This window comes from Buceros rhinoceros, unplaced genomic scaffold (assembly GCF_000710305.1).
Source record: "Buceros rhinoceros silvestris isolate BGI_N320 unplaced genomic scaffold, ASM71030v1 scaffold35476, whole genome shotgun sequence".
In the NCBI taxonomy this organism is placed as follows: Eukaryota; Metazoa; Chordata; class Aves; order Bucerotiformes; family Bucerotidae; genus Buceros; species Buceros rhinoceros.
This window is the reverse complement of record NW_010418738.1, coordinates 13,393-27,967: the sequence shown is the minus strand read 5'-3', so window position 1 is coordinate 27,967 and position 14,575 is coordinate 13,393. Positions and strand designations below refer to the sequence as shown.

At 35.6% G+C, this 14,575-nt stretch overlaps 1 protein-coding gene across 1 annotated transcript in view; it reads right to left on the bottom strand.

Moving 5' to 3' along the window:
* The window catches only part of SREK1 (splicing regulatory glutamine/lysine-rich protein 1), a gene marked incomplete at its 3' end in the record, with an annotated part of 19,113 nt that overhangs the window by 433 nt on the left and 4,105 nt on the right, over positions 1 to 14,575 (bottom strand). The window contains exons 3-9 of the mRNA XM_010138648.1: positions 9,798 to 9,913; positions 8,259 to 8,423; positions 7,088 to 7,266; positions 6,353 to 6,483; positions 4,772 to 4,886; positions 2,410 to 2,529; positions 2 to 108 (exon numbers count right to left, since the gene is read on the bottom strand). Of these exons, the coding sequence (XP_010136950.1) occupies positions 2 to 108; positions 2,410 to 2,529; positions 4,772 to 4,886; positions 6,353 to 6,483; positions 7,088 to 7,266; positions 8,259 to 8,423; positions 9,798 to 9,913 (933 nt within the window). The remainder of the gene's footprint in view (position 1; positions 109 to 2,409; positions 2,530 to 4,771; positions 4,887 to 6,352; positions 6,484 to 7,087; positions 7,267 to 8,258; positions 8,424 to 9,797; positions 9,914 to 14,575) is intronic.

Below are 14,575 nucleotides of genomic sequence, written 5' to 3'. Positions count from 1 at the left end.
CTGTCTTTGTCTCGGTCTCTCTCTTTCTCCTTGTCTCGGTCTCTCTCTTTCTCCTTTTCTTTGGCCTTTTCTTTTTCCTTGACCTTTTCTTTGTCTCTTTTCTTGTCCCTGTGAAAAGCCAAACATAAATTCATTATTTCATCTTCGAATTTTCCAATTAAAATTCCAACTAACTCTTAAACACACTCATACTTGAGCATTGCTCAAGATAAAGTATGTGTCTCTGTTGAAAAAAAGTAATTATTCAATATTTTAATTTTCCACCCTCTTCACCAGGAAGGGAAGGTTATATAGGTGGGAAAAATTTTTAAACCAAACTGGAGAAAGGGAGGCAATATCAAATCAAACTGAGATCTTCAGAACATTATTATTACACTTCAGAGAACACATTTCTTCACATTATAGTTATATATATGTATATACATTCAGAATTTTTCTACATTTTGTGAAGAGCCAAACTCTACAATCTGTAAATTTACTCTTTACTAAAAATGTGTCCACATAAAATGGACTGCAGACCAACCCCTCCCTCGTGAATAATGACAGCTGACTGACAGAAGTCTTTATTCTACAGTGTTTTCTCACACAGATATCATGGAATTGCCTGGAAGACCAACCATGATTAATACACAGGAATGAAAAAACAAACAAACAAACAAACAAAAACAAAAAACCCCAAGGGATAAAATTTCACTAAACAAATTACCACAAAAGACAAATGTAAGGTAAAAAAACTCTACCAAAACAACTCAATCCTCTGTAATGTCATTAGGAATTAAAAAATCATTGAAAAATTGTTAACATAGTAAAACCAGAACCAGGGATAAGCATGTTCATAAAAAGAAGAACAGTGAGGAAAATTCCAACTGATGTTCTCATTGCCAAGCCTTCAAAAATTGATTAGTTCACAGCTTTGACTGGAAGATTATTTGGAAGTGTGAGACTAAAGCTTCACATTCTAGCAGCGAGACACATGACTGCTAGAGCTGCCTCTAGGACATATGAAAACAAACAATTGTTCAGAGAAAGAAACAGAAGAAAGCACATGAGGACATCAGAAGGCCTTTACATGGCCAGGACAACTAGACTGACAGAAGCTCCTGTGTCTATTGGTATTGGTACCTATTCTATGATTTTTAAAGATCCCCAAAGAGACTCCTTCACATATTAAGGGCCCTAAGCAGAGCCCCCACCTTTCTTCAAAGGAAGAAGTATTTGGCTGTATCTTCTTCTCAACTGCTAATAATCAATAGGCTGTCATATGCTCTGTGACTTGACAGCTTTAGTTCCCACCAGGTTTTGGCAAATACTTCTTTAGAAGACTGAGAGAAGAAATGTAAGATGACAAAGATAAAACAGCACACAATCCCTGCAACAGCAGTCTCACAATGTCTCAAGAAGTGCTCTCCAGTTAATTTATCACAGAGATTTCATTGGACTTGCACCTTGCAATTAGGAGGTATCTCAAGCAGCTCTAGACAACAACAACAGAGAATCAAAAGGATCCATCAATAAAGCCCTGCTAGCTACGTAGTCTATTCCTGTTTCGACCGAGACGCACAGATCTACAGTTTTTTTCCACAAAACTTCTTCCCTCAAAAAACAAGAGGCAACTGCACAACCTAAGTATAAATCTCCCTTTAAATGAATCAGGGGAATTACAGCTATGAAACAGAAAGAAAAGCACCAAGACTTCTATTCATGAAGCCACTTTCATATGCGCTTCTGTTTTGTGAATATTTACTACTTCATCCCTCAGAAAATTATGTAATCTTGTTGGAATTTCAGTTCAATAATTAGACAGTCAGACTTAAAAATTGACAGACTAAGTAAAATATAAATGTATTAGATCCTGAAATGCAAATATGCCATGTAACAGACATGCACATTTGTGCCCATAGCAGTGTATGGCCTATATGAGATAGCCAAAGGCGAAAATAAAAGCTCATGCTTTATACATGTTCTCAGAATGCGCAAACATGTTCAGCTTGAATCGAATCTTCTCAACAGATATAGATCAAACAAGCATCATCCGCTTTTTTGGTGAGTTGCACAGACTACAAAGAATATTCCTAATCAATTAGTGAAAGTCTAACCTATTTGCAATCAGCTTGCATGTTGGTATAAATGGAGACTAGACTATCAAAATTTAGGTACCTCAGCGTGGTGGTTTAACCCCGTATGTACGATATGAGTCACTGTGAAGAAAATTAACTCTATTCCAGCCAAAACCAGTAAACTCAGCATTAAAATTAACTTTCTATTCTTCTAGGCAGACAAAGCCTAGGGACAGGCTAAAGCATTTAAAGATGCCACTCTTTACCGTCACCTAAAAGGTGAATAAGGTTTTGTTCAAAAACTCAGTACTGTGCGCTAAGAACAGTATCATTTCTTAGGAGTGGAACTCACCGAGAGTGAGAACGACTTCTTGACTTCCGCCTTTCCCGAGACCTGGATCGTTTTTTCAGGGGACTTCTGGATCTGCGTCTGTCCTTGTGTCTTGAGAGTGATCTGTTGCCAGATCTACTTCTATATGAAGTATTGAAATGTCATAAGAATCAGGGCAACCAACAAAAGAAAAGAAACATAAATTTTGCCTCACTACATAAAATTGTATAAGGAGTTACACCTCAGTAACACACTGCCTACCAACATTTTTGCAAATATGGATACTTTATTCCTCACCAGGTGCACATGCCCTCTTTTGAAACAGTGCACCACTTAAACAATAACCTTGTTTCGTAAGAATCTCCTTGAACACTCTGGAAAACATGAATTTATACATTAGGATAGCTGTCCTTAGTAAATTACAGTGCATAAAATCTACTACAAACAACTTCTAGCACCTTGTAAAAATAATTAGTTACATTTGCTTTCATTTCCAGGCCCAGTCACTTATTGCAGTCTTGGTCACTGAAGAAACATGGCTATAACTGGTCTCTTTGTGCTTTGGTCTCCAGCCTTGCAATTTAAATGAACTTAAAAAAAAAAACAATCCAGCAAAAAGAAAATCAAACCACTATCTGTGGCTCAGCATTTAATCAAGTTACCTTTTCAGCTGAAAGGATTTCTTAGCATGGATTTCAATTACAATAATTCTCAAGGAAAGGAATAAGCATTTACTACATGAAAATCAATGCAAATAATGTGCAGATACTTTAATAAAAATCCAATTCTGATAAAATACATATAGTATAGTAACAGATTTGGTGAAGAAAATAAGACTTCTAAAATAACTATTTTTAAAAATTTTTTTCAAAGATTTAAAATATTTTTTCAAAATATTCCCTGTTTTTGGAAGATGACAGTTCCCAGTAAAGCAAAAATAGAAAGCTGAATTTGAACATAAAGTTTCAAAAACCACAGCATTGGATACTTTGCCTGAGAGGTTAAGGTACCATGAAGTTTAACTTACCAAAGACAGAAAGGCCACGTATATTACCCAATAAATCCTGAAGAACAAGGAGGTGCAAAAAATACCAGATCCACCTGTCTTCTGCAGTTCAAGACACACAGAGTAATATATCCCAGCAAGAGAGGAGAGGCAGCCATTTTCTGCCTACAGCTTTGCTCCACTTATCAGAGCAGAAACTCAAACTAACTAGAGGTCAAATTAAGCACAATTTAGTCAAAATAAGATCTTGAATGAATTTTATATCTTAGAGATGAAAACCACATAAGTGGCTTATAAAACAGTAAAACACAGGTAAGGAGGATAGTTTATTCTTAGGGATGACATAGCCTCAACACATCAGACTAGCCTTTTTTCAGCATGTTCTCGAAATTGACAGTAGCAGTGCTACATAATTAAAAAAAACCCTCCAACAAAACATAAACATCAACAGTAGTTAGGGCACAGGTTTTCCAGAAGTAAAAAAAAAAATCTTTATCAAGTTTATCTTCTAAAAATCAATTTGGTTTGTGTCAATACAAAATAGTACTGAGATTACTGTGGAGTTATACAAAATAAAGATTGTTTTTCAGTTATGTCCTGAGTCAGAGAAACAGCAGAGAAGCACGCAATAAGGAAGTGATCAAATTATTCTTCTTCCGCTAAAAAGGTACCTAATATTTTGATGTCATTAGCTAACATGTACTGTGGTGTCTCGCTACTGCAAAACTGAAGCCTGTTTGGTAGTATAATTGATGATAACTTTGTCTGGCCAGCTTTTTTCTACCTCAAAGAATTCTACCTGCCTCTATAGAAGACGATGTACGAAAAGATGCAACAGAGCTGATGCAGCAACACTGACAGCACCCACCTTTTTAAAGTGCAAGCAAGCAAAATCTGAAAAACAAACCACTGCCCATAAAGCTTTTTTCTTCCACTTTTAAAAACTATAGCTTTACATTTACAGTACAGTAAATAAAAACACTGTAATTGTTAATTCAATGTTTAGAAGTTCAGGACATCAGGAACTTTCTGCTAGCAAAACCACCCAGCCTATCTGCTCAGGGCATTAACAGGAAACTACACGTTCAATCCACAAAATACAGGTTACAACATGGTATGCTATATGGCACAAAATGTACCACAACACCATAGAAATGGTTATGCTACAGGACACAGAAAGTGCCTTCTAGTATGTTTTAACTGAAAGTAATCCTGAAAACATTTAGCATTTAGAAAGAAAGTGTATCTGCTCAGTGTAAGTTAACCATCTTCTGTACAGGGATACTTGTCTTACAACTCAGTATGAAAGGTCAGTAACCACCACCATTCAAAAAACCCCAGTATGACTTCTTAGTCCAAAATAAAAACTGTACCTACCTGTGCTTTGAGTGTGATCTTTTCCTTCTAGATCGGGATTTTGAGCTAGACCTGGATTCTGAACGAGAATGGGAACGAGATCGACCGCCTTTTCTTTCACTGCTCTTTCCAGACTCTGAGAGGAAAAAACCACTTTGCAGTGTAAGCTCAGAACATTTAAAGATCCCAGTTAACAATCTGGCACAAGTGGAATGTACCACATATAGTGCAAGGGGCCTACTCTTTGAACATCTTCCTTCTTTGCAAATATCCTTCAGAAACATCCAAGAAAGTCATTGCATATACTCGTTGAGTGCAGCCATCCTGCAGCAGTACACATAAACCAGATAATTATAAACAGCTAGCTCTATTAGGAATGGGATTTATGTTGCTGCCACAATGCACAAGATCACAACATGCTCTCCTCTTGGTCTATTATTTAATATAATTACTGTCTTTTTTTTTTAAATAATCTGAGAAGAATAAATTTAGAGGGCATGATTTTGAAAACAACCATAAAATGTAAATAAGAATTAGTATTTTCTATACTCTTAGACAACTCAACCACTGTACAAATATTGAAGTTTTAGTCCTCAAACACTGTTCTGCGGGAGGAAGGGATGGAGAGAACAGGTTGCAAAGTTTGATCCAAAGGCCAGGAAGTCAACAGAAACCTTAACAGTGACCTCACCAGACTTTGGTTCAGACTCTAAAAGATTGTTATTCTGCTGCTTAACATAGAGGAAATGTTAGAGCTATTTTAATTCCAACCTTAAAAAGATACTCACCCATCTCCACCCCCCCCCAAAAAAAATAACCCTCAAGACTCTGCGTTATCTAACCTATGTAAGACAATGCTTGGGTTTGTTAGTAAGACGAATGACAAAATCTCACTGATGAAAAGAAAAAGGAGGATCTAAACTGTAAATTTAACAAGCTGAGAACTTTTTCATGCTGTGGTTTTGCAATCAGTTTAAGTCAGAATAAATCAGCAATGAAATCTCTCTAACCTCTCAACCCACCAACACCTTCCTCCCTGACTTGACACCTCAATGTTAACAGGGATCAAGGAACCAATCTGGGTGAAAAAAAAACGTCCTTTAGAGTATGTTAAGTTCTATCCCAGATTCATTCTCTGATCCCATTTGCTATGAGGATACACACAGTCTTGAGCCAGCCAAAAAAAGAGCATAGCACAGGGACAAAATTAATCTCTTGCAGATAAGGAAAACATAATAATACTGCTCTCAGAACCATGCTAGCTCCCTTTGATCATGACAACAATGGGTGCTAGAGGAGAACAAAATAAAATCAGAAGCATTTTGTTTTAAAAGTTTGAAAATACTTTGAATTTAAAAGTATTTAGTATTAACTTTGTAATTTTAAAATATTCAATAAGCATGTGTCTGGAAATACAACGTGACGAGATAAAAAGTCAGCTTCATTCACCTGCTTTGTTGCAGTTTGATTTTTTCTTTTTTTTTTGCAAAATATATTGTTCACTTTTGAGTACCTTTTTCCTGTGTTTGAAAATGCTCTTAAAAGCATGTGCCCAAGTATACACAGAACGCGTCTGTTAGGTAATGAACATAATATACCTACCTGGCTCAATAGCAGCAGATATGAAAGATTGCGCTTCTCTTACTCTCTTCATCACTTCTTCCAGTTCCTTGGCAGCAGCTTGTGGTGTCATTTCAGGAGGCTTCACTATTGCATTATTGGAGTGATTTATTCTAAATTAAGGAAAAATGAAACAACTTCAACTGCCAAACAGTAGAAAAGTGAAAATGAAAAACAACTAAGAAGGAAAACCACCTCAACTCCCATGTACAAGTAAAAACTTCAATGTTCAGCAAAACTACAGATTTATCCTAACACTTGTCTTAAGTATCTGGAAGGTCTCTTGCTTTCAAACCCTACCACTTCTGAATAAATGTGGCACAATATTTCTGTGTTAAAATATTTTCTAGTAGAAGTCTAGGAATCTGTTTCTCTATTTCAGATCGAATCTCTGTGTTAAGGTCTACTAATTACATACACATGATATAGAAAGCTTAATTTGTACTAACGACTTTGAAGATTGTTTAACTATTATGGCCTCCACTACTTCAAGATTAAATACAAATCTGTATTACTCCATGCCATCCATATTCTTCTCAGAGAAAATTATGCCCAACTTTGAAACTGGAGTTTATAAAAATGTTCCAGTTTGCTAACAGTAGGTCCTTATATTGAAAAATATTAATCACAGCAGTTTCCTGCGCATGAGATTCATGAATGTGTAAGAGTACAAAGAAATCTCTTACTTAATAGTCATACAGATAATTAAATTCTTACTTCAGTGGCCTGTCTCCAAACATAACTCCATTAAAGGCAAGGGCTCGAGGTACAGAATTTTGGTCTGCAAATTCCACAAAAGCAAATCGCGTTGGTTGTGTCTCATCACCTGCCATTCGCACAAATTTGACTTCTCCAACTTGCTTAAAGAATTCAAGCAACTGATCTGCTGTTGTAGTCTAGAAAGAGTTGAAGAAATCAGCTGAAGTAAAATATACAATGAAAACCACCTATGCAATATTATCAGGCAACCTAAGAGCTACAGATTTTGGAAAGGTACCTCCCCATTGCTACATGCATTTGATAATGCTACACTTTAAGAAAGGTAGATTTTCCCCCCCCATTAATCTAAAGAACATTCTACAATTTAAAACAGGGCAACCGCAAACCATGAAGTACTATATCTACGTCAAAAAAGCATTTGCACAAGATTCTTCATTTTTTAGGGAACACATTTTAAATAACTGATGAGGAACTTCCTTATACACGTGTCCAAGCTATTGATCATGAATTTTGATCAATTAAAAAAAAATACAAACAATATTACAAGACTTAGCTTTTATCTGTTTTTCTACTAGCTTCTAGCTTGTTTTATTTTTTCACAATCACTCTAGGAGTGACTATGGCAGTCAAAAAAAAAAAAACAACAAACCCCAAATAAAACACTAATATTGTTTTATCAATCAAAAGCAAACTGTATTTCAATTGATGAAAAAACAAGTTTCTGGAAGATGTAACTTTCCTATTATAGAACCTCAAAGATATTTATGCTAATTTTGCAACTTCCACTAGGACACATCATTCCATCTTACTGTGCTTAACTGCACAGTGTTGTGGCGGAAAGCTACCATAATCTCTCGACTTCTGAGGCATTGCTCAGCTAACACAACCCAGCTGGGTATTTGATCAACACACACAATCGTAAGTATGTTTCCTGAATTCAGCTACAGTGGGATCTCTCTGGTATCCAGTCATAATGAATTCCACAGTCTGGTCAGATCTGATTGGCACAGGAGCATTCAAAATTCAAAATATTACTAGTAACCAAAAATAATACTTTTTTGTTTAAATTCTTGTTGTCATCAACTAATAAAAACTTTTGAAATTAGAATTCATAAATTACAATTCTACAACTCCATTAGCATTTCCATTACACTCAAAAAAAAGCTACCTGGGAATTCAAGTTTCCCACGTAGACTGTTCTCCTGATTTCATCAATTTTGGATGGATCCACATTCCCCATAATTGGTGGCTGTGGTATTTCTCCCAGTGCTGTAATGTTAGGGTCCAGTGCTGCTGCTGGTATAGCCCCCAAAGTGCCAAGTGAAACACCAAGCTGGAAAACACAAAAACATGCTTTGCAACAATGCACTGGTGGGAAATACTTCACTAGGTAATACTTCCCTGCCTTGTGCATTTTTGTAAAAGTGAATGTAATGAATACAGACAATACTTTAAACTTTAGGTCCCAACTGAGTACTTTTTTCAAAGTACAGAAAGAATAAAAGAATAACCTTCTATAGTTAAGATTTTCTCTAGGCTATCAGTTAAAACCTTATCAAAGAGGTATGGTCAGGGATGCAGTCTATCAATCAGAAAACATTCAGTCTTGACTTTCTAATGCTTACAGTTAATCAAATTGAGTGAGACACCTTCAGACACTGCTAATATTCTAATTTTTTGCCACAAGTATTAGGCATAGGTGAGTAACTGCTGAGCCCTTGCCGAGCAAAGGGAGAAGGGAATTTGCAGTGCCCAGGGCCCCTTTGTTCTGTAATAGCTATCAGTTAATCAAAGGGACAGACAAGGTACCTTTTGGACAAACACATAATGTAAGGCAAGATTAACCACAGTGGAAATGAGATGGATATTAAGTCTAAGTCCTCTTCCTACAAACACAGTCACTGCCTGGAGAAGAAGCACAATACAGCTCTCATTTTTGGATCTGGGAATTGAATCTCTCCTGGGGAATGTTATTAAAAAAAAAGCCACATAAAAATCACTACTAAATTGGTCTGCTGAGTTCCTAGGTTGAATTTTATTTCGTGCACATGAAAAGCAACTGCCTTTCCAGAAAAAAAAAATTCTAACAAGTGTGAGAAATTCTCAACAAGTCACCAGTAACTGTTTTTATGTAACAGAAGAGAAAAATGCTCTATTTGAACCGGGATTTTTCCCTGAATAGGTCACAGCAGCCCACTGATGTCAAGAAAGGCTTACAGAGGTAAAAGGGAACTGAACAGAAGTAGCGGCAACTCGTTTCTATGCTTTCTGTAGTGAAATCATGGTTAGGCAAACCCTCAAAAGCCCAGCTGTAGAGATATCAAGTAAAAGCACCCTAATGCAGCATTTTAATATTCTAAAGAACTGGGTCAATGTAACTATTATGCTTTAACAAAAGGAGGTTAGATACCACTGCCACTGGGCCAAATTAATGAGTCTAGGGAACAATAACAATCAGAATGGACTCAACCAAACCAGGTATTTACCCACTATCCTGCAAAAGATCAATCTGAAAGAAAAACCCAGGAAAGGCAGTGCATGGACATCTTGTGATCTACCCTGAATATAGGCACCACAGCTAAACCACCACTGATCTAGCATACATGAGGACAACATCCATGGGTCAGATAGTTCTTGTTCTCTGAACAGAGAAGGCTACCGAGCAAAGAGGAAACCAGAAATCAAACAGCGACTGCACTTCACTTACTGTAGTCAAAGGGGTTGGTGTAGGTATAGGGAGCAACCCTGCACCAGGCATCAGGCTTGTCATAGTAGGAGCAGGCGCCAATAGAGAAAGGGCTTTGGCTTCATCTGGGATTTTACCTGAAGAAGCAAAGGAAAGCGTTAACAGAGTTGAAACACTACACAGATGTTACTCTTTCTATGATTTAACAATTACCCTTGCATTTAAAAATGTAACAAATAACAATGAATCTATCTACCAGATCCTTACAAAGAAACAAATAAGAACAAGTTTTTCCTTTTACCCTGCTCTACTAGGAAAAACAAAAGTGAGCAAAACTTCAAAGACTAGCAATCTCATTAATGGATTATTATTTTAAAAACTGAATAATGTATACAATTATTTAACACTTTGAGCTATGGGTCACCTGTACTGGAAACTTAATGTTCATGAACCAAACGATATCAAGCATGGACGCTTTCCCAGGGCGGTGTTTTCGCGGTGATCGAAAGTTGTTTTACACATGACAACCGTTCGTGTTGGCTGCATCACTAATAGCACACAGAACATCAGATACAGAAAAGAAGAACATTTTTTAAAGTTTAATCCCCAGAAATGGCAAATAACCAAATCAGTAAAAGAAAAAAAAAAAAGAAAAAAGGTAAAAACAAAGTATGTGCTAACTGAAATCTGTGCTTTTAATTCCTCTGGTGCTACCTACTTTGGATGTAAAACTTAATAAAAACAAAATAAAAACTACTGAATTACTGTGACTTCACACAATACATACTAGAAGTGAAGCTGGAGGTGGAAGAAGGGAAAGCAGAAAAAAATTTATATTTGTACTGTCGCACATTCGGGTCAACTCAGTTTATCTGAAACTTTGATAAATTCATGTTAAATTTACCAGAATTGAAGAAAATCTTAACTGACCAGCTAAGAAACCTGTATTCTTCCAAAATATGTACTTCCTACTATTCCAACCAGATTATAATCCTCCTGTCATGCTAAAAATTTAAGTAATATCTAATATGAATTAAATGCAGGTTTCATCCATCACTATTCACAACTGCTAAATGAACCCCCAAAAAACTTCCAAAAATCAGAAGATCTAATCGTTAAACACTTATGATTTACAATTAAATATACAAATTAATTTTGAAATGCAAAGGGATTTAAACGGGCACAAACATTAAACACTAAACCGAAAAACTGCAGAAAAGTTCTAATTACACTAGATTATTAATGATCTATATATGCTACCCAGCTGAGCCCTTTGGTATTACTCCATGCACTTTGATAAAGAAAATGTTTTTGTTTTAAACATTCTTTTAAAATACTAATACAAATACAATGCCAGTGGCTTTTACTGCTTTGGTTCAAAAGGCGTATGTTTTTAACTATAAAATCTCTAATTTTAAAAAATTTTAAAATTAATATATAAAGAGTCTCATCAAAAGCAAAATATGAGGTAAGTTTCGCAACACTGCAGTGTTAACTATACCAGTTCCAACGGGCCCACAGGAAACATACTTTAAAAAAATAAAAAGAAGAAAAAAGTGTTGCAAAACTGCTCTACAGATCTGCAACAAGGACTGGGTTACAGTTGGATATGACCAAAGGACAAAGCAAATCTAAAAGAAACTTAATTTTTATGTAGCATGGGTGGAATAGAAAAGATAAAGTAACAGTACCCATTTTTTTCCTCATGCTTCCTATTTACATGTATTTTATTTATGTTAAATTTTGAGGCACTTTGCTCCTTAACATGTAACAAACCAGATGATTTTGCTATCTAAAGGAGAAAAATAGGAAAATTATTAGCACTTAAGAATTAACTGTTTAATAATGACTTCCAGGGCTTTTTAAAAAGCATGCACGAATTTGAGTCATTACCACAATGTTCAGCACTCTTTACAGATTTCGTTTTGAAGTCAGGCATGCAATGTCAGAGGTACACCTATTTTGCCTGACTGCTTGTGAGTATCAGGTACTTTGCCACACACCCTGCCTAACACATAGCTGACCAACAGGCTTTCAAATATACAGTTCGAGCAGCTGTGCATGCAAATTAGGCATAGTATTATGTACCAGTTCTTCTGAAAATTGGAATACTAAAGGATTTTCAAATGACTAATGAACAAGACCTTATCCTGAACAGCTAGCATCTTGCAATTAACAGGATACTCATGCAGGTTTTTACGGGATCAATGGATGTGGCTCAAGTAAATCCAATGGCAGAAATGGCTCCTAAAGTGGTGTGTCTGCAGTCTAATTTAGATCCTTAGCCAGTAACATACATAAGTATATGCCTAATTTAAGTATGCACTTAGACACAGCCAATTTGTTGTATACTTAACTAGGTAAAACTTAAAGAGATGTTTAGGCATTTAGCCCTTTTCTATAAGAACAGACAATGAGTCAAGTTCAGAAAGGTACTTCAATACAAGCCTAAACTTTAAGTATATAGGTCATCTTACTGAAATAATTGGCATCGTTCATTTACTCAAATGTTGCTCAAGGAATCCACCAAACACTTTCGGTTAGGTGCACCATAGCAGTTCAAATAATGACTAACATGCATTATTTAAATTGTAAAGTTAACAGTAATATTTCCTTCAAGAATGCCATGTCTTGTTTTAAATACAAAATTTAATTGGTCAGTTCCATGCCACAAACAAAGATACATTTATTTTATTCAGGACTGAGAAAGGGTCTATCTCTACAGAAGAGCCTCAAAAATTTGTCTGTATATTCGAAGATACTGTCTTTTCAAAAGATTGTTCTCCAGTTTTTGGGACCAGGTCAAACTTTTTAACAATCCTATAGAAAACAAACTTGGGAAAAAAAGAAAACCTGAAGTATCTTGCATATTTACTTAGAAATTTTTGGAAAACAAATTAATATGTGAGGCCAGATAACCCCATGAGTTACAGGCTTTAAGTTTTGGAGTTTTAACTGTATAGAATTATTTATAAAAGGAATACAAGCCCACAAAGATACAACAGAACATGGGTTATGACACAACAACTTAGGACAACTTTAGTTGAACTGTTTTGTTTTTTAAACTATGGTAGTTAAAAGCTGAATGGAAATATGGTAAAGATATTTATTTTCTAATGAGGGAAACAGACAAAATAAATATGCCACACTGATACCACCACATTCTTAGAAAGATTTCTTAGAAGATCTTGTGTTTAGTAAATTACAGATTCCATAATTTATTTACTGATTTTTCAGTTTGCAAAGGAATGTGGAACCAGATGTAGATTAGCTCTGCATTGCCTAGAAACACCTAATGCTTCTTAAGAAATGTACATTGTCCCACATTATGTTACCACTGTTCCTTTTATGTATTATCAAACTGCTTAAGATTCCTAGCCAACCTGATCCGTACCATAATCCATTTTGTTAAATGCTGAACAGAAGTATCTTCATTAAGCAAGTACTAATCACAGTATTCTTATCACCCTCCAAGTGCTCAGAAGAAATTAATTTTGTACTCTTTGTACTGAAACTACATGGTTAATTCTCCCACCCAAAACTGATTCTGCAATAAGTAAATTTGCTTGTTTTAAAAATACTTAGAGCTCACATCTACTCTAAACATAATTCAAGAAATAGTTATTTTTCCCCTATTTTAAATCCACGGAAAATGCACACTTACAAATAAAATAGTATCTCTGAGATTCAATTTATGATTCTTATTGGATTTAGCAGCAGTGATTAAAGATATTATAGTTACTCAACTGCCACAGCTAAATTCAACACAGATCACGAAGCAAAATTCTTCTCAGCTGCAGTGCACAGCCTGGTGCATTACCAGAGTGAAACCAATTGATACCAATGCAGCTGGCTGGGAAGAGCAATGCTTCTGGCCTAGACACACCACCTGGTCCATAACTTCTGTTTCAGGGCTTCCACTTCACAAGAGGTAAGAACATCATTTAGGGATGAGAACGTTCTCAGTCATTCCAGCATGAGCTGCCAGGGCTCCTAAGACTGTGAGATAACCAAGATGACACTTCTTTTTCTTTTTTTTTTTTTTTTTAAAAACTTTTCTTGAAATAACTACCACTGGAGCATGTCCAAGTGTAATATACACTTACACACGTACACATACACACACACAGAGAACTGACTCAATCGTCCCACAAATAACAGTGTTAAAAGACAACGTGCCTCACATAACACATTCCAACCAAAACTTCAGGCTGCATTTGTACTTATGAGTGGTAAACAGTTTCTTCTGAAAATTACAAAAACAGAAGGATGAAATCTTACTGCCATGGACCTCAGTGGAGCAAGGTTTCATCAGAAGCAAACAATTATTTCATGACATTCAATATTCATGAAAGTTCAACTTCAGAAACAATTACTTTAAATGCTTCATATTAAATAGACAATGCAATCTAAAATAAAACTACTCTGCTAATATGAAAAACAGCAGAGAAAGATCATGACTTTGTTAATTTCTCCAGAATAAGTTTAACTGTCCTTTTCCAAGACAAACTCATAAAGCATAACACATGAAAGAATGTATCTTAAAAGTGAAGTATTTTTCACTATTACTGTCTTCTGAGAGAATGTGTTCATCTGTTGAATTCAGATGTTCAAATGCATTCCAAATCAAATTTATCTGCAATTCACAGAATAAAAATTATTCATATTCTAAATTCCATGTATACCATCCACCATTCATAAGCAACTTTAGGTCAACTTCAAAATGAAACACTATGAACCCTTCACAAAACACTGTTTTTACAGAACTGAAGTACCAGTTCACAAGTACAAGGGAAAGA